General features: G+C 43.0%; 1 protein-coding gene across 1 annotated transcript in view; it reads left to right on the top strand.

Annotated features, from left to right (window-relative positions):
- Positions 1-19,374, top strand: part of Als2 (alsin Rho guanine nucleotide exchange factor ALS2) — a 72,393-nt gene that overhangs the window by 39,883 nt on the left and 13,136 nt on the right. The window contains exons 12-25 of the mRNA XM_032901150.1: positions 1,531-1,596; positions 4,612-4,774; positions 8,592-8,723; positions 9,048-9,176; positions 9,923-9,993; positions 10,323-10,389; positions 12,011-12,213; positions 12,307-12,372; positions 13,163-13,261; positions 13,754-13,918; positions 16,548-16,659; positions 17,014-17,091; positions 17,939-18,072; positions 18,618-18,785. Coding sequence (XP_032757041.1) covers positions 1,531-1,596; positions 4,612-4,774; positions 8,592-8,723; positions 9,048-9,176; positions 9,923-9,993; positions 10,323-10,389; positions 12,011-12,213; positions 12,307-12,372; positions 13,163-13,261; positions 13,754-13,918; positions 16,548-16,659; positions 17,014-17,091; positions 17,939-18,072; positions 18,618-18,785 — 1,653 coding nt within the window. The remainder of the gene's footprint in view (positions 1-1,530; positions 1,597-4,611; positions 4,775-8,591; positions 8,724-9,047; positions 9,177-9,922; positions 9,994-10,322; positions 10,390-12,010; positions 12,214-12,306; positions 12,373-13,162; positions 13,262-13,753; positions 13,919-16,547; positions 16,660-17,013; positions 17,092-17,938; positions 18,073-18,617; positions 18,786-19,374) is intronic.

Genomic DNA, 19,374 nt, shown 5'->3' on the forward strand with positions numbered 1-19,374 from the left:
ACACAATATTCTGTCCTAAGCCTGCTTATTTTGTTTACTTAAGTAAATTATACCAAAATATGAGGAAATAAAGAACAAACTTATTTACAGAGCAGCTGTGAGATTGAAGCTGTTCTGAGCCTGCTTGTTACTGCTGTGTGATGGGACACTCTAGCTACATATAACATAACAGTGCTTTCTGAATAGCACCATGGATGGTTGTCTACTCAAGGATCTGTTCGTGTTTTGTAAGAAAAATATACCAAGTATATTTGTAAACTTAAAGTATTTCTTGTTTTTTCTTGATTTGTATTTTGGTATCATGATTAAAGTATTAATTTAAGTGTTATTTTAATGTAGACCAGGTGACGATGTTGGTCTGAAATGTGTGTTGTTTTTATATGCACTTTATTTAATCTCCAACCATCTGACAGAAACTGACTCAGTGTCCGCACGTGCCAGGCGCTGCACGGAGTTACAGCCTGGGGTCAGCGAGAAACACCTGTTGCCAGGGAGTTCCTGTCATGCCAGTGTTTTCCTTGGGTTATAAATATCCCAAGGACTAATAATGAACATGTGTTTATTATCGAAGGCTACAGGCAATCTAATCAAAAGATTATTTAAAGTTGCCCTTTCCCCACACCAGTTGAAATAGCCTCCCGCAATTACCTTAGTATTTTCCTTTCAGACTTAGTCTAAGTGACTTCAGCCTCAGGCAAAATTTTATTGGAATTCGTTGTCTAGGAAGAAATATCTTTGCTTTATTCTTCTAACTCATCCAACATAAAATTGATAGATGATAGAACTTGACACTAATTTATTTGTACGATTAGGCTTTGTTATTTGTGTGAAGGTTTCACCTGTGCAGTTTTCTGTCTTTGTCCTGTGTTTACTACTATACCTCCATCTCTCTTTCTATTACTTTTGTCCTTTTGCTTTAAAAAGCAGTTTTTGATGCCTTGGGCTACTGTTTGAAACAGATTAGTTTCCCTATCGGTAGGATAAATAAAACTAATTTGCATCTTGAAGGACTCTCCACAGTGGCTCCTTTTTCGGAAAACTCTCTCTGTCCGTATCAGTTGCTTGCTAGCCCAGGAGTGTGTATGGAGCGTCCCTGCTCAGAGCAGCTTGCCTCTGCTTGCCCCAGAGCACTGGTAGCATTAATCAGGATGCTCTAATGTCGGCCTCCCTCACCCCCTAAGTGTTCTTAGCCTTCACCACTCCTTTTCTGAAGACTTAATTGGAGAACTTGAAATGAAGATTCAATTGTCATTAAAAATCCTACAGTTTCACCATGCTTTCTCCAGCAGGTTAGCAAGTGGCACCTGCCAGGCAGGTCTGAATGGCACAGTGCTTTTGAAATCCCTTTATGTTAATATTCCTATTGACCTTGCATTGCTCACTTTCTTGCTGCATCCATCGGCCTGTTGTCTTCTCCAATGGCAGTGACACAACATTCTCAAGTTCATGAAGAAGATTTCAAAAGTGTCTAGATATGCATTTGAAACCCCTCACTAATTAATGCCTATGTGTCTGTTTTTTCCACCCAAGGTATTGTACATCAGTTTCAAATTTTCTGGTTATGGGAGGATCCCAGCTTCTTGCTAAGCCTGCAATGTAAGTAACCTACACAATGCATTGTTTTCAGCAATAGGGTCTTCCTGTCAGGTTGTAGAAGGATAACCAATAACATTGGCAATATCCTATAATGTCCAGGAGGATCTGTAAGACCTCTTGAGCCAAAACTCCAAAAGTTGTAACCTATTCTTGATACTGGGGGTTTCATTTGGTAGAATATGATGTCTAGTTGGGGTATTGTCTCCCCCACTATATGATAACTTCATTTGGACTCCTTTTGTACATATTAGGAAACTTCTACAGTAGTAGGTTTCCATATCTTAAACTATGTTCTATAGTTTGGATATTTGGGAGTGCCATCGGAAGTGTTGGCATGGTCATTTACCCATTGAACCAAAGTGTAGAGTTCCATGACTCTTAGGACAGGCTCTGTTAGCCCTGACTGTCATTAGGTATAGTAGAGTTCTAAAAGAGCACTAAAGTCAAAGGTGTGAGATCCAGGTCCTTCTGAAGCACTGCTTTTTGTTAGCCCTCACCCTTTGAGCAACTCTTTTCACAGCAGGAAGCCTACTTTATTTCCATCTGGAAAGCAAGAATGCTTTCTCACCTTTTGGTAAAGAGCAGATGTCCGTGGTGGTCCCAGAAAAACCTAGCTCGCACAGTATATTTGCATTGTAGCTTTTAGATGGATAATACAAAAGCCTCTGATATAGTACACTGACCTAATAATAAGGCTAACTGAAGCGTTCTATATTTTAATAGAAAATACTTCAAGGGGTTAGGGATTTAGCTCAGTGGTAGAGCGCTTGCCTAGGAAGCGCAAGGCCCTGGGTTCGGTCCCCAGCTCCGGAAAAAAAAAAAAGAAAGAAAGAAAAGAAAATACTTCAAATGTTCACTCACCACCCACACTCACTAGTTGTGTCTGGCAGGGTCGTTGTTACTCTTTGATGCTGATGGAGTGTGGATATCCTTCTTTGCTGAACTTTGCCACTTTTTAGCAAAGGATGGCACTAGACATGATAAAATGAGTTGAGGTGCATTCTCTCCTCTTCTGCTTTCTGGAATAATTTGTACAAATCAGGGATTGTCTATATTATGAAGACTGGGTAGAATGTATCTGTAAAAAACTGTGTACTCTGCAATGGCAGTGTTTACTATGGGGATTTTCAAACTACTGGTGTGGTTCTGTAAGGAGTAGGTCTGTCTGGGGCTTACTTCTTTGGAAGCTGTTCATTTCATCCACTCAGCTCTGCTAACCTCTGGCACTGTCCCGGGTGCAGTTTTTCCTACTTTGTTCATTGCTGTCACATACTTAGACCTTTATCTTTTCTTTAGTTGCTTATTTTTGTGAACCAATGACTTTTGTAGGGATTACTTAATAGAAATATGGGTGAGGAGTTACGTACAGAAGCAGAAATGACTGAAAGACAGCTACATCACCAAAGCCCTTCCCAGCATGGGTGACAGTTCACAAAGCTGGGAACCTAGAGCTTACTACATAGTCTGCAGACAGCTCAGCAGGTTGGAGAGTGTCCCTTCCAAGTGACTCTGGTCTAAGCCTCTTCTAGATAGCTGGTCTGGTCTCAAGAGTCTTCTTTGCAGCTAAGTTTATTTACTCTTGGCACGAAGGGGCCTGGAGAATCTGGTCAGTTTCAGGAACTTCCTGCAAGTATTTGGACTTGTTTACCTTCCTGCTTTAGGACCTTCCCTGCAGAACGGAATGTTTCAGTCTCAGAGGAAACTGTTACGTGACACTTTTCTCTTCTTTCAGCTATTAGTTTCTTCCTGTCCCCTCTTCAATGATCCCTCAAACTTGGAGGGACGACTATATATATAGATATCCACCTACAGGTAAAAATTAGGCCAGCAACAGTCACTTGTTCTCTGTGAGTGGAGACTGACAACATGGGTGATCTGCTTTCCTGGATAGAGTCTAGTCTATTTATTTATAATTTTCAAATTTAATCAGAAGTTCTCTTGCTTTTAATATTTTCAAAGAGTGGTTGCTGTTTCTCATTTTGTAAAATGTCCATTAGCATATAGTAATTATACATAATAAAGCTTAATTACAATATTTACATACCCGTGTAGAATGTATTTTGATTAAATTGCCCTCTCTTCTCACTCCCTCTATCAGTTCCTCTTCTTAATTACTACCCTTCCTCTTCTGTGGCTCCTTTAAATGTTACTTTTAATGTTTTCATGTCTTTCTTTTTGTCCCAGCGTTATTGTTTTTTCCCAGGAGCAGGGCTATTCCAGGGCATCACACTAGTGACTATTCCAGTGAAGAAAATGCCTCTTCCTTCCATATTAACCAACCATTAGTTATTAAGAGTCCTTGGTGAAGGGTGGAGACTCTTGTTTTATAGTTCATCAATTTCTGCTGTTTCGTTTGTGTTCACCTACTAGTCTTCCCAATTCATAAATTTAGAGAGCTCATTAATTTATTATTATTTATTATTATTACTATTACTGAGGCAGAGTGACCTAGGCTGGGTTTAGCTTGCTCTATAGCTGAGGTTCTCATTAAACTCCTGACCCTGCTGCCTCTCCCTCCTGAATTGTGGGATTACAGGTGTGCACCACCACACCGGGCTCGTCTTAGTCCTGTGATTATAATCCAGTGGTCAACTCGTGTTGACGTCGCAAAGGGAAAGGAGGAGCTTAGAAGGATTTAGGTCCATGCTAGTGCTTTGAACAAGGAGCTTGCTTTTCCACCGGTATTTCTGTTCAGCAGTGGCCAGACCTACCAGATCTGTGAAAATAATAGAATGGTGCCATTTGTCATTTATCCCCTTTCCTGGAACATGGGGAAAGATCTGTTACTAACCATTTCTCTTATGTTGCTACTAGTGCTACAGCTTGCACTTTAAAATCCTGTTTTATAGGTAAAAATGTTACGATTGCTATTCATACCTCAGTCCTGTTATTGCATCTATATTCATTTATAACACCTAGGCAGTGTGCGTGTGTTCAGAAGTTACGGCAGTGAAACTTTCTGTGGCATATCGTTCAAACCAGATGATCCACTGATTCTTTTTCCCTCTTTTCCAGTGATTTCCTAAATAAAAACCAAGAACTCTTGCAAGATTTGTCAGAAGTGAATGATGAGAACACTCAGTTGATGGAAATACTGAATGCGCTGTTTTTCTTGCCAATCAGACGACTTCATAATTATGCAAAAGTTTTGCTAAAGCTCGCCACTTGCTTTGAAGTGGTAGGTCCTCTGTGCCCCTTTGAATACTCAGGAAGCCAAGAGTCAAAAGTTTGGATTAAGTCACCTTAAGATGTTGGGCCCCATTAAGTTAGTATTTGTGTGTTTAATTACGATTTCTTTCTCTGTGGAGTAGTGGATGTAGAAAGGATATGCAGGTTGGAGCAGGTTTTTTTTCCACGCTGTGGATTCACTTCTGCTCAGGGCCTTATTGAGACTCACTTTGTGCAGCTGTGAGAGCTGCTCCTTCCTTGTGTCAGGGTGTGTGGAGTACACGCTGACTACGGGTCACATAAAATCTGGCGAGGAAAGAAGGCATTGCTGAGGTAGAATTGCCAGCTGGCCTGGGCTCTTGGTAGAGTCATGCCAAGAAATGTGATTTCACTTTGTTTCCAGAGAAACTGTACCAACCCCAAGGTTCCTTAAAACCTTCACATCCTGGCCTGCCTCCTGACCTAGGCAGACTTCAGATCACAGGGTGGAGGCACTCATAAGAGTTTCTCCATGAGATCCTCCTGTGATCTTGATCTTTTCTTTTTTTCAGTCTGGTTCCAGTTTTAATTTAAAACTGATGTAGTTTGGCTATGCAAGTTTGAGGGACCTGAACACAGTGGGTTATAGACGTCATCTCAGTCAATAAAGAAAAAAATCTGTACTAGTCCAGATAAGAATTATTCAGGAAAAGTAGAGTGTGGGGGAATTTGTCTGCAATCCCAGCACATGGAAGGCTGAGAGGCAGAAGGATGAAGATTTTGAGGCCAGGCATGGTAACACCTTGTCCAAAAAGACCTGTAACTAGTCTGAAGGGCGTATTCCAGAGACTGATGAGTTCGTTTAGTTTGCCATCAAGGCCCCACATAGTAGACACCCTCTTCTGTTTTTTACTGTTTCCCTCCCTCTGATTTGTCAGTTCCCATTCCAGCGTGTTGTGTTTATGTGCTTGGCATATCCTCTGGAAACACAGCTAACCCTGCCTTTAGTCTGGCAGCCTTTGACGCTATGTCCATGGACACTTCACGAAGTCAGGGGTCCAACCTGCCCGTCTCTGGCGTGGCTACCCTGTCTGTGCTTTGCCAGTTTTATTTCTTCAGTTTCACTCATGGTCCATCCTCGGTCTTTGTCTTCATCATAAAGTATCAGAGTCACCTTTGAAAGCCTTGTTAGCACGGAGCACACTCACATTCCATCACTGCAGATTATAATTTACAAGGCTGAGGTATAAGGTAGATGGTATATTGTATGCATGTAGAATATATATGTGTGTGTGTATGTATAAAGCTTCTCCATATCTAATGTTAATTATTCCTAATGTTTTATTTAGTGCATTTCACACTTTGGTCACTGTCATTTGTTCTTCCCTCCCTCTTCCTGTCTTTCTGTTTGTCTTTCATTTGGATTTTCAAGACAGGGTTTCTCTGTGTAGGCCTGGATATCCTGGAATTTGCTTTGTAGATCAGGCTGGCCTTGAACTCAGAGATGTACCTGCCTGTGCCTCTCCAGTGCCAGGATTAAAGTCATGTGCAGTCAACTCCATCTTTCCAGTCACTGTTCTGAGTGTGCTCTGTCTTTTCGTTTAATCCACACATCAACTCTGTAGAATAGGTGTGACCCTTATCCCACTGTACCGATGAGAGAATTGAGGCACACTTGAGAAGTGACAAGCTAGAATTTACATCCAGGCACTCTGACATCAGTCTGTTCTTTTAACCACTCTACCTACAGGATTATTTTTTCTCTTATGCAAGCTACTAACAAGAACATTGCATTGTCTTGGTGTGCTTACCATCTTTTGTGTCTTTATAAATTCCCAGGAGACAAAGATCATGGCCTTTGGTCACTTAGAAACTCATTGTTTCTTAAATGAATGTGTCAAACTGTGAGGCCCTGGAATGTAATTACTCATTACGGGAGGGACTGCCCTTTCATCACACATGCACAGCACTTGCACCTTCTAATGGAGTTGCTTTGCTTCGGGTTTGGTTTGGTTTGGTTTGGTTAGCTTTTTGAGACAGGGTTTCTCTGTATTGCTCTGGCTGTTCTGGAACTCACTTTGTAGACCGGGCTAGTTTTGAACTAAGAGATCTGTCTGCCTCTGCCTTCTGAGTTAAAGGTGTGTGCCATCACAGCTCAGGCTTTGCTTTTTTTTTTTTTAATTAGAAATGATAGTATGTGTGTGAGCATTTTGCTCACGTGTGTGTATGTATGTATGTATGTATGTATGTATGTGCACTGTGTGCTTAACTGGGGACTGTGGAAGTCAGAAAAGGGCATCAGAGTCCCCGAAACTGAGCTAACAGATGCTTTAGCTCTGAAAGCTTGGCATGTAGACCCCAGATACTGTCCCCCGATACTGTCCCCAGATACAGTCCCCAGATACTGTTGAGGGTTTGCAAGGTCAGAATATTTTCCTGACACAGGAGGACACTGCTTTTTCTCTGTGGTGTACACATTGGTAATGCACAAGCAGGAACAGAGGCAAGTGACACCAGCCTTAAGCCTGCAGTTAAGACCAACACTACTAATTCCTGAAATGTGTTCAGGAGGAATCCTACAAATGACTGTACACTGTACTCTAGGCTGTCCTTGCACTGTGACAGTCCCTCTGTCAGCTTCCAAAGTGCTGGAAGTGTATGTCTGTCAAACTTTTAAGAGCAAAATACATGGAGACATGTGTTTGTAATTTGAGCCTGACAGTTTCTCAATACTTAGAATATTTTTCTGATGAGAAAAGTACCAATGTTATTTTTTGGTGTATAAAAGGTATCATTTGGATGGTGTATATAATTTTCAAATTCTCAGACCACAGTGTTACAAAATCACATATTCAAAGCCAAGGTAGACCTGTAAATTTTAACACAGTAAATTTTTTGTATCATATTAATTGTTAATGACATTTAAATTTGTTTGACTCTGTGTGTGTGTGTGTGTGTGTGTGTGTGTGTGTGTGTGTGTGTGTGTGTCTGTCTGTCGCGTGCGCACATGTGCAAGTTGAAGTCAGAGGACAACTTGGCAGGAGTTAGTTCTCTCTACCAAGTGGGTTCCAGGGTATCAGGGTTGGCTGCAGCACTTTTACCACTGTACCATATCATTAGCTCAATTAGTTAATTTAATTAACATGGAAACATTGATTGCCAGTGTTCCAGATTACAGATTGCAATACCTTTTAGGAGACTACCCTTTAGCAAGTTTTTGTTTTTTGTTTTTTGTTTTTTTAAATGTGTAGCAGGAGAATATCAACAGTTGTTTGAAATGGTTATTAAGATACTCCATTTTCAAACTATCTTTATAAAATCAAATTTTCTATGTTTATTTCATCTAAGCGGTGTAACAGATTAAAAGCAAAAGCACAGCTACTGTCTCAGAAGCCAGGTCATAATGGGACTTTTAAATAGTGTGAGCCAATGCCACGTTTCTCAGTAAGAGTTCTTCATGTTTTGGGAAATGGAAACATGAAGAAGTTGTTATTTATAATCTTGTTTGAAGTCAATAAGCCTTTTATATTTGTATTTTCTAACATGATAGTTTTGATAGATCCAGTCCACCTGTCCAACACCAAAGGACCCTGAGAACAAAGCAGGAGGCGTCTCTCTGAGTCCTGCAATTCTGCAGCTCTCTTCCCAGGACTGCCACAAGTGTCTGCTCCTGTTCACATGTACTTTACTGGAGTTCTCTGAGATCAGCCCATTCCCTGGCTCCTGTGCCACCTGTGTTCTCAGGCTGAATTGTCTTCCTGTGTTGACTGTAACTCATCTGAACTGCTCATAGGCTGAAGCTCATGGACAGTGTTTTATGCTCTTACCCCCTTGTTCATTGGTTCTAGACATCGCCAGAGTATCAAAAGCTGCAGGATTCCAGTTCTTGTTATGAGTCTCTTGCTCTCCATCTTGGCAAGAAGAGGAAGGAAGCAGAGTACACGCTGAGCTTCTGGAAGACCTTCCCTGGAAAAATGACGGTAGCCCTGCCCACTGTCGCTGCTTGCTCTAGCCCTCCTTCTCTGCTCCTCGCTTGTTGGTAGCAGTAGCCCTGGGTGATGCCCTTCTGAGAATGCAGTCATGAGTGTTCTGAATCCCAGCACCTTCCCTGGTTCCCAGGAGTGCTCTGCAGCCTTTGCCCTTTGTTATGCTTGCTCCTGTTTTAATCTCCTGTGTGTTCCTAAAGTCTGGTTTTAGGAAACATCTGATGCAGCAGTAAGCTCTGGCTAAAAGTTCCCCTAAATATTCCTTGAATCTAGTTCATCCTCCTCTGGCTCACTGAAGTTTGTGTTCACTTGCTGTAGGATTCCTTGAGGAAGCCAGAGCGCCGGCTGCTGTGTGAGAGCAGTAACCGAGCCCTCTCCCTGCAGCATGCTGGCAGGTTTTCTGTGAATTGGTTCATTCTCTTCAATGATGCCCTGGTCCATGCTCAGGTAGGTTGGATTCTTAGCTGAAAAGAAACCTTGGAAAGTGGACAGTAGTCAGCTGCTTCATGATGGGCTGTGTTGCAAGAAATATGGTATTGGGCAATTTCACTGTTACACGAATGTTAGTGTGCTTATCTAAACCTGGAAGGTCTAGCCTACTGTAGACCAGGCTATCCAGTATAGCCTAGCGCTTCCAAGCTGTGACCCACACAGCGGGTCATTGTTCTTGAAGACTGTTGGCAGCCATAACTCAATGGTAAACATTAGTGTATCTGAATATATATATAAACACATGAGTGTGTGGTGTACTATGGAAGCTATGAGATCACTAGGCAGAAGGAATTTCATGACTGATAATGTCATTATATAGCACATGGCTGTATACTGTCTATTTATGTTAAGCACTGCTGTGATTTATTTGTAATTATTGAATAAAAGAGAATGTTTAATTATCTCCTCTGGTTTCGCTGTATTCAAGGTGTTTTGTTCTGTTTTTGTGGTTGCTAGTTGCCATTGAATCCAGGAACACTTAAATAAGAGACACCTCCTCTCTGAGCCAGGTTTTTTTTTCTAGTTTGAGAATGTCAGCCATGTGAGGGGTCCTTGCATCAGAGGGGGAAGACCCACCAGAGGTGGCAGTGTTACAGTGATACAGCAGAGACGGTGCCACCCACCCGTTCTTCAGCTTCTCAGGGGGCAGACCTGAGGGTGGAGCGGACTCGTCACAGACGAGCCTTCATGTTCTCTTTCAGTTCTCCACACACCACGTGTTCCCTTTGGCCACACTCTGGGCAGAGCCACTTTCCGAAGAAACTGGTGGCGTGTAAGTGCCTCCTCTTCTTATTTCCTTAAGTGGGGTGGTGGGTTTAGGAAGCTGGCTTCTCGTCCTCACTTTCCAGCACATGAGATAGCAAAGTGCCCCTTGGTACTGGATGTCCTGTGAGGACCATGGTGAGCAGCAGGTGGGCATCCCCATGGCTCTGTGCTGTGGTGACAAAACTGTCACTCAGCATCTTGTCCCCTGTGGAGCTGAGATTACAGCAGGAGCTAGTTCTCCTCCCAGTGGGGTGGGGCAGGAGTGCGGGAGCATGTCCTCCAGTAAGAAGGACAGGTTGCCGTATCTATTGGTGCTTATCCATGTGAACATTTTAGGAATGGCTTAAAGATAACCACACCTGAAGAACAGTTCACGCTCATTTCTTCAACACCCCAGGAAAAGGTTAGTGATTGCTCTTAACTTTGGCCATTTCTGTCTTTATTGTTAGTAAAAAAGACATAAGCATTGTTGCTTCATTAATGACCACTAAATCAAAACTAGATTTTTGCCTTTCTGTTTTGTTTTCCTGAAACAATCTTGTCGTGTAGCAGCCCGGTCTAGCCTTGAATTCTTTCTGCTGTAACCTCTCAAGTGTCAGGAGTGTAGGAATACTCCATGATGCCTGATGGTTCTTTGTAATTCTAGTCTAGTCTAGTCTAGTCTGTTCTACTCTATTTAGTCTATTCTTTTTTTTTTAATTTATAATCTTACTCTGTGGTCGAGGCTGGCCTGGAACTCTCACAGTAGTCCTCCTTGCTTTGTTTGTTTTTTTTATTGGACGTTTTAAATTTACATTTTAAATGTTATCCCCTTTTCCGGTGTCCCCTCCAAAAACACCCATTCCATCCTCCCTCCTTCTATGAGGGTGTTCCCCCACCCACCCACACACTCCCACCTCCTAGCATTCTACACTGGGGCATCGAGCCTTGACAGGACCAAGGGCCTCTCCTCCCATTGATCCTGACAAGGCCATCCTCTGCTACATATGCGGATGGAGCCATAGGTCCATTCCTGGGTTCTCTTGGGAATGGTGGTTTATTCCATGGGAGGCTCTGGGGGGGTCTGGTTGGTTGATATTGTTGTTCTTCTTATAGGGTTGCAAACCCCTTCAGCTCCTTCAGTCCTTTCTCTAACACTTCATTGGAGAATCCCATTCTTAGTTCAATGATTGGCTGTGAACATCTATTTCTCCATATCCTTGCCAGCATCTGTTGTCACCTGAGTTTTTTATCTTAGCCATTTTGACTGGTGTGAGGTGGAATCTCAGGGTTGTTTTGATTTGCATTTCCCTGATGACTAAGGATGTTGAACATTTCTTTAGGTGCTTCTCAGCCATTCGATATTCCTCAGTTGAGAATTCTTTGTTTAGTTCTGTAACCCATTTTTTTTTTAAATAGGGTTATTTGATTCTCTGGAGTCTAAGTTCTTGAGTTCTTTGTATATTTTGGCTATTAGTCCTCTGTCAGATGTAGGATTGGTAAAGATCTTTTCCCAACCTGTTGGTTGCTGTTTTGTCCTATTGACAGTGCCCTTTGCCTTACAGAAGCTTTGTAGTTTTATGAGGTCCCATTTGTTGATTTTTGATCTTAGAGCATAAGCCATTGGTGTTCAGGAAGTTTTTTCCAGTGTCCACGTGATTGAGACTCTTCTCCACTTTTTCTTCTATTAGTTTGAGTGTGTCTGGTTTGATGTGGAGGTCCTTGATACACTTGGACTTAAGCTTTATATAGGGTGATAAGAATGGATTGATTTGCATTCTATGTGCTGACTGACAGTTGAACCAGCACCATTTGTTGAAAATGCTTTTTTCCACAGGATGGTTTTAGTGCCTTTGTCAAAGATCAAGGGACCATAGGCGTGTGGGTTAAAATTAAGAACAGTAAGTTCTAAGACCTGGTTCACATCTCTCAGTAAGCACAGTGATAGGCGATAGAAAAGGAACTGCAGAAGAGCCAGCAGCACTCAGTGTGGTGCTGGATGGGTTATTGCTTTAAGCTTCCTCACATGGACTCTTTGCTTCTAGACCAAGTGGCTTCGGGCTATCAGCCAAGCTGTGGACCAGGCTTTGAGGGGGACGTCCGACTTCCCACTTTACGGAGGCAGCAGCACTGTTCAGAGGCAGGAACCACCCATCTCAAGAAGTGCCAAATACACTTTCTACAAGGATACTCGCCTAAAGGACGCCACTTACAATGGGCGCTGGCTTTCAGGGAAGCCGCACGGAAGGTGACAGATGCTTCATGTTTTCACGTGATGGAAAGAGCTCTGGTTTTCTGGACCATTAGTTGACAGTTACTACTTTTTGCTGATGCCTTGCAGGGGTGTTTTGAAGTGGCCTGATGGGAAGGTGTATTCTGGCACGTTCAGGAATGGCTTGGAAGACGGGTAAGGATACGTGTAGAGGAGGAGATGAGTTTAAGTCTTGTTTGCTTTTCAAACAAGCGGTTGATTTCTGTTGTGTAGGCATTTGTTGTGTTGGGATCCATGCAGAAGATATGCGGGCTCATAGACATTGACGATGATACTTATGCGAGCCAATGACACAGCAGTGTCACCTCTACGCAGAGGACACAGAGGAATTTTATTTTCAGTTTTACAGAAATAGTCCCATCCCCCATCTCATCCTCCTTGCTCCCCCGACTTGCTGTGTTGAGGATGGACTCTAGGGTCTTGGGAATGCTGGGTAACTGCCCTACCACTGTGCTGCGCCTTAGGCCTGCTTTTAAGTAGCTTCAAATTTGTTTCCCTGTTAAAAGGGAAATTTTGGGGGTTGGGGATTTAGCTCAGTGGTAGAGCGCTTGCTCAGCGCAAGGCCCTGGGTTCGGTCCCCAGCTCCGAAAAAAAAGAATAGAAAAAAAATATACATAAATGTACATGAGCGATAATGTCAAATTTTGTGATTTCAAGATCTTAAATAGGTTTAGAAGGAAAGGGGACTTTGTATTATTTGCTTTGCCCTACTTACTAGAAGGGTGCACGAACTGTGGTTTACCATGACTTGCCCAGAGGGATGCTGGGAATTAGTGACAGAGACAGGTGAGGACACAGATGCCTGGCTTTTCGTTAGCTTTAGAATAAAGCTTCTCGCCAGTGACTCAGGGCAGCCTGTGGTCCAGTCCTCTCCTCTCAGACTCTGCGTCTGGGCATCTCCTCATGCTGTTCATTCCCTTGGCAGATATGGTGAATACAGAATCCCAAACAAGGCCCTGAACAAAGAAGACCATTACGTGGGCCATTGGAAGGAGGGGAAAATGTGTGGGCAAGGAGTGTACAGGTAATAACCCGTGTCGCACAGGCTCTGGGCTCTCCCTGCCTCCTTAGAGGCTGGTGTGGGCAGTTTCTAAGGAGTAGGTTTTGTCTTTAATAACCAAAACTGTGTGCAAAGTCTTCACTGAAAGAGCATCCCCTCTGTGGCATGATGATAGTATTACTAAATGTGGCTCATAACTCCTCTTTACCTATAGAATAAACCCTGATTTTCTACCAAAGTCTTACCTGTAAGTCTAAATTTTTACTCAACTCTAATCCAGACAAAACCTTATGCCTCCTTTCTTCTCATTGATAGCTCATTTTATTTCCTATGAGACCAAACACATTTTTCATGTTAATGCAAAATATTATTCATATTGCCTTTAATTTTCGAGGCTCAGTTCTTCAAACTAGAGGGTTTTTATTTCTTTAATGCTCAGTAATAGTAAACATAATTATAGCTACCCATAAGCCCTTTGTAATGTGCATGTTATCTTTCTGTCCGTTTCAACCACAGCTATGCCTCTGGTGAAGTGTTTGAAGGCTGCTTTCAAGATAACATGCGCCATGGGCACGGTCTCCTCCGGAGTGGAAAACTGACTTCTTCTTCTCCCAGCATGTTCATTGGCCAGTGGGTAATGGACAAGAAAGCAGGGTATGGCGTCTTCGATGATATCACCAGGTACAGTGCTCTGCTTCTGTCTCAGTGTGTACAGTGAGCAGATAAGGTTCCTACCCCTCACACCCGTATTTGAGCACGTGTGCTTGCGTGCGTGCGTGCTTGCGTGCGTGCGTGCTTGCGTGCATGCGTGCGTGCGTGTGTGCGTGTGTGCGTGCGTGCGTATAAACGTGAGTGCCATGTCTCAGCAGGACAGAGGAGGGCACTGGATAATCCCCTAGAGCTGGAGATCGCCGTGGCTGTGAGCTGCAGATGTGGGGCTGGGAACTGAGCTCTGGTTCTCTGTAAGAGCAGCACAGGCTCTTTATTGCTAAGCTGCGTCTCTAGCCCCCTGACTATGAAGACTTGAACGTCTTACACTTAGTCTTAGCCGGAAGTCCGAGAAGCACCAATTGTGCTTTCTTAATCTGACAGCATTACGGAAACTTACTGGTTTGGGATGGTGGCCCTTAGAGGTGTGTGCTTGTAATCCCAGCAGAGGGAAGCTGAGGCAGGAAGTTGGAGATTTAAAGTTTGAGGTCAGCCTGGGCTACATAGTGAGACTTAGTTCACTTCGCACACAATTAGAAGCACACAAATTAGAAGAAAAAGAACTTACCATAAGCAAACAGTTTTCAGGAATCTTTTTTTTTTCTTATGGGCCAAACAATAGACTACTTCACAAAGTCAGGGTCATTCAGAATTCACATGAGTACTGTTCTTCCAACATTTTTACATATACAAAAGTTTTATTTCCTCAAAAAACCTTCCTTATACAGTCAAGGGTGAACCTAGATTTCAGACCCTCTTGTGTATATCCTGATTTTCTACAAAAGTCTTACCTGTAAGTCTAAATTTTTACTCAACTCTAATCCAGACAAAACTTGTAAACCTGCTAGGATTACAGGCGTGTGCTACCATGCCTGGTTTATGCCGTCCTGAGGCTCAAAACCACAGCTTTAGGTACCAGACAAGAGTTGTACCACCTGACTTAGATCCCGTGCCTTCCAAATCTTTATTGTATGGAAGAAAACCTTTAGTGAAAGTCGATAGGAAGTGGGAATGGGCAGTAGGGATCAGTGACAGGCAGCACCGTTGGGGCAGGATATATACTGTGTTTATGTTTAAGTAATAGGTCTTCCTGTCATGCTCACAAGCCAGGAGTTGAGCCCACCTCCTTAAATTCAGGCCTTAGAGAGCAGTATCATTTCTTTTGGTCTCATGTTTGATTTGGTCTAATTTACTTTGGATTTAATGCACTACCCCCCTTTATGTTAAGCACCACAGCTTCTATAAAATGGGAATTTTTTGTGTTTTTGTTTGTTTGTTTATTTGAGTGAATTGAGGATAGCCTTAAAGCTAGCCTTGAACTCCTGATCCCCTCCAGCATTTCCTCTCATATTATAGGCATGTGCCACCTAGTCTTGTCATAATGTGAAATTTTTAAAATTACCTTTATGAGCCAGCAAGATGACTCCGTGGTAAGGGCATTTGTCACTGGGCCTAAGGACCCGAGTTCCATCCCTGGACACATGTGGTAGAAGTGACAACTGATTCCACAGATTGTCCTGTGATCTCCACACATATGCTGTGGCATTCATGCCCCCACCCCAGTTGAATATATAAAATGTAAAAAATTTTATTTTTTTAATCTCTAAACTATAGATATTTTTCTTTTTTTTGAGACAAGATCTCACTGTGTAGCCTTGGGTGGCCTGAGACTCACACTGTAGATGTTGCTGTCCTGGAACTCTCAGAGATCTGCCTCCCAAGTGCTGGGTTTAAGGTGTGCTCCACCATGCCCAGCAAACTGTGATTTAACAAGTAGTTTATACACCTCTGCCCCCTCCTACCTATCTCCTGTCTCTACTCAGGGCTTTGAGCATGCACCACAAGCTACGGCCTGCCTTATTGTATGTTTTTCTTCTCTTTGAGAAAAAGTTCTCTCTCTGACCCAAGTCTGGCTCTAACTGATCCTCCTGAGTTATCCTTCCAAGTGGCAGGACTGTAACAACATGTTTTATTTTTTAGTAGAGATGGTAAAAAACCTTCTAAGTTCAAGTGGGTAAAACTTAAACCTTGTATGACAAGGAACTTTGGGAAGGAAAATTAATTAATCAAAGGTTTGATTCAAGTATATTATAACTTAGTGGCGTTCTTCTTTTTTTTTTTTTTTTCCTTTTTCTTTTTTTCGGAGCTGGGGACAGAACCCAGGACCTTGCGGTTGCTAGGCAAGCGCTCTACCACTGAGCCAAATCCCCAACCCCAGTGGCGTTCTTTTTTAATTACATATTTTCTTGTGAGACAGAGTCATAGTGTGTAGCTCTGCTCGTCTCGGTCTCTCAGAGATCTGCCTCCTGTGTTGGGGATTCAAGGACATGCCAGGATACCCGACTTAATAATGTGTCTTGAAGTTGTCAAAGAAGCATGTAGCGTGTTCTCAGTCTGCTGGGCAGTGCGTCAGGCTCCTGTGCAAGTGCCACATGTGTGTCCTTCGCCGTCATACCGCCTTCTCTGTGGAGGTGGATTGAGCCGCTTTGACCAAGGTGACAGCAGCAGTGCAGACCAGGAGTGTAATTCAGGCCCTATAAGAGTTTCTCTCGCTTTGTCCTTGTTTTATTTGGCTTTCATCTTTCTTCTTATTTCTATGCAGGGGAGAAAAGTACATGGGAATGTGGCAGGACGATGCATGCCAAGGGAACGGGGTGGTGGTCACCCAGTTTGGGTTATACTACGAAGGCAACTTCCACCTTAATAAAATGATGGTGAGTGGGCTGTTTATATGTGTTTCCCCTCAGCTTTGGAACTCTCCTATGTCCCTAACCTTTTCATTAATTAATTAATTAATTAATGTTCTACTTTTGTTGTGGCTTCTTGAGCTGAGGTTGTACTCTAAGCCAGGCAGGCTGGGACTCCCTGTGGAAAAACTGCTTCTGCCTCTTGATCCTGGAATCCCAGGGCTGAGTCACCAGGCTTGAGCCACCATGCCTGGCCCTGTGTGACTTTCTTAGTACTATTTTCTACTTTGCAGATGGTGGGAGGCTTTCTGGGTATGGCTGTGTTCACTTGCAGGTCTTCTGAGGTTTGTCTTGGGACTTGTGTTTTGCTTCTTCACACAGGGAAATGGGGTTTTGCTTTCGGAAGATGATACTATCTATGAAGGAGAATTTTCTGATGACTGGACACTTTGTGGAAAGGTCAGAAACAACTTTGTTCTCTGTTTCCATGCTCTCGTTTATTTTTCTTGACTTTAGAAAGTTTTTTAAAAGTCTAAATACAGGGGTTGGGGATTTGGCTCAGTGGTGGAGCACTTGCCTAGCAACCACAAGGCCCTGGGTTCGGTCCCCAGCTCCAAAAAAAAGAAAAAAAAAGTCTAAATACATTTTGTGCATTAATATTCAATTGCCTCGTTACATTTTCCCATTAAATCTCTAATACCTCTTAGAAGGAATTGGCCATAAATCCCTATGTAGTCAAAGATAACCTTTACCTCTTGTCCTTCAGCCCACATCTCCTCAAACTAGGATTAAAGGAATGTACCACAATACTCAAATGCTTTGTATGATTCAGTGTATGTGTGTTTTCCTGCAGAACTTGGGTTTCTGTTTCAGTGGTGTCTGTTCTTCATATTGTTCCTTCTCATGCTGGTTTAATTTGCTCCTCTCCCCCCCCCCTTTCCCAAGATAGACTCTCAGAGTGTGATTTAGAACCTTTGGCAGGGACCTATTTTCTAAGGCAGACAGATAGATGTTAGCAGCTGTGACCTCTGACCTGAGCACTGCCAGCAGTGGCCTGTAACTGGGTAGTGTGTTTCATATAACTTAGTCTTCCCATCTCCTATTCTTTCTTTTTACCTTACCCAGAGTTGTTTTCGTGTGTTCTTCCTGGACATGTGCACACATGCATTTTTGTTATTTTATCAGAACTGAGAATGGCAAAAAAGCAGGTTAAAAAGGAAAATGTTAAGTGTGTGATACTGTTTTTCCTCCTAATTCTGTAAATTTAAGCATTTGTCTAACGCCGCTTCTCTTTTGCTTTATCCAGGGAACACTGACTATGCCAAATGGAGATTATATTGAAGGTTATTTTAGTGGAGAATGGGGATCTGGGATAAAAATCACTGGGACCTACTTCAAACCTAGCCTATATGAGAGCGATAAGGACAGGCCCAAAGCCTTGTGAGTACTGACTCTGGGTGGTGGTTACTGAATGTTGACTTGTCTTGCTTTCATCAAAGCAGGCTACTATTTTAAAGCAAATTCAAAATTTAAAAATTGTTCTTTTTAAACAAGATATAACTTCTGTGAAGTTCTAGGAGAATTTTCTGATGACTGGACACTATATAACTTCTATGAAGTTATATCTTCCATTGAAGTTATGTCGGCTGCCACCTATATAGATGGCCACATCTGTAGCCCTAGCTTGAAGTCTACGCCCTAGTGCACAGGTGTTTAAAGTTGCAGATGTGGAAATGATCCTGCTGGAAGGGTACAGATGTGGTGACAGGAAAAGCATTCTGAACTGAACTGTCAGGCAAAGCTCAGACGTTACATGGGCATGCACACACACAGTGCATATACACATGTGTGGGAGTGCGTGCACACATACGACGTACACACAGTTTGGGTTATGGAAGTATTTGAAATTTATGGTAGGCCATTTTTATCCTTGGGAATGATTATTCACAAAGCAGAAATGGTGACTTCTGGTGCGGCTCTATCAGCAGGAAGCTGGGAAACCTGGCCGTGGCCGCCGATGAGAAATGGAAAGCAGTGTTTGACGAATGCTGGCGCCAGCTGGGCTGTGAGAGCCCAGGTCAAGGGGAGGTTTGGAAAGCGTGGGATAATATTGCTGTGGCCTTGACCACCAACCGTCGCCAGCATAAAGACAGGTGAGCACACACAGCACAGCACAGCACAGCACGTGGCACAGCATGCTGAGTCGGGAACTTGAAACCAGACAGTGGTCACATTTGCCATATTCCACTACAGATGTAATATGATTGCAATGTGTAATATGATTTGAAAGTCAGTGAGCTTGGAAGCTCCTAGGCAGAGTGAATTGTAGCTTGGACTGGTTTGTCCCTAACAGAAGACCCTCATTTGGAAGGAAGAAAATGTGTTTGCATATATTGGGCCTGGAACCAAGTTCAGTATCAGTCACAGCTGAATCATGTAGGCGATCTGGGGAGCTGTAGCTCTGCCAGTTATAAGAGAAACGAGGGTGGCAGAACTTCCTAGTGTGCTAGGCGTAGTGGCCTCTTCTGTCCCTCCTGGGCTCTGCCAGCCCTGTGCACTAGGCAGGGGATAATTAGCACTGCAGGCTGTCTGCAGAACCACTCTCTCAGACAAGGAGCTTGATGGGGAAATGCCTGGAGCTTGGGCAAAGGTGACAGTGTGCACACCTAGACGTAACTATCCAAGCACTACTGACAGACTTAGGACAGGGGCATAGTCAGGGAGTTTCTCTTCAGACCTTGC

The sequence above is a fragment of the Rattus rattus genome, chromosome 4, assembly GCF_011064425.1.
Source record: "Rattus rattus isolate New Zealand chromosome 4, Rrattus_CSIRO_v1, whole genome shotgun sequence".
Classification (NCBI taxonomy): Eukaryota; Metazoa; Chordata; class Mammalia; order Rodentia; family Muridae; genus Rattus; species Rattus rattus.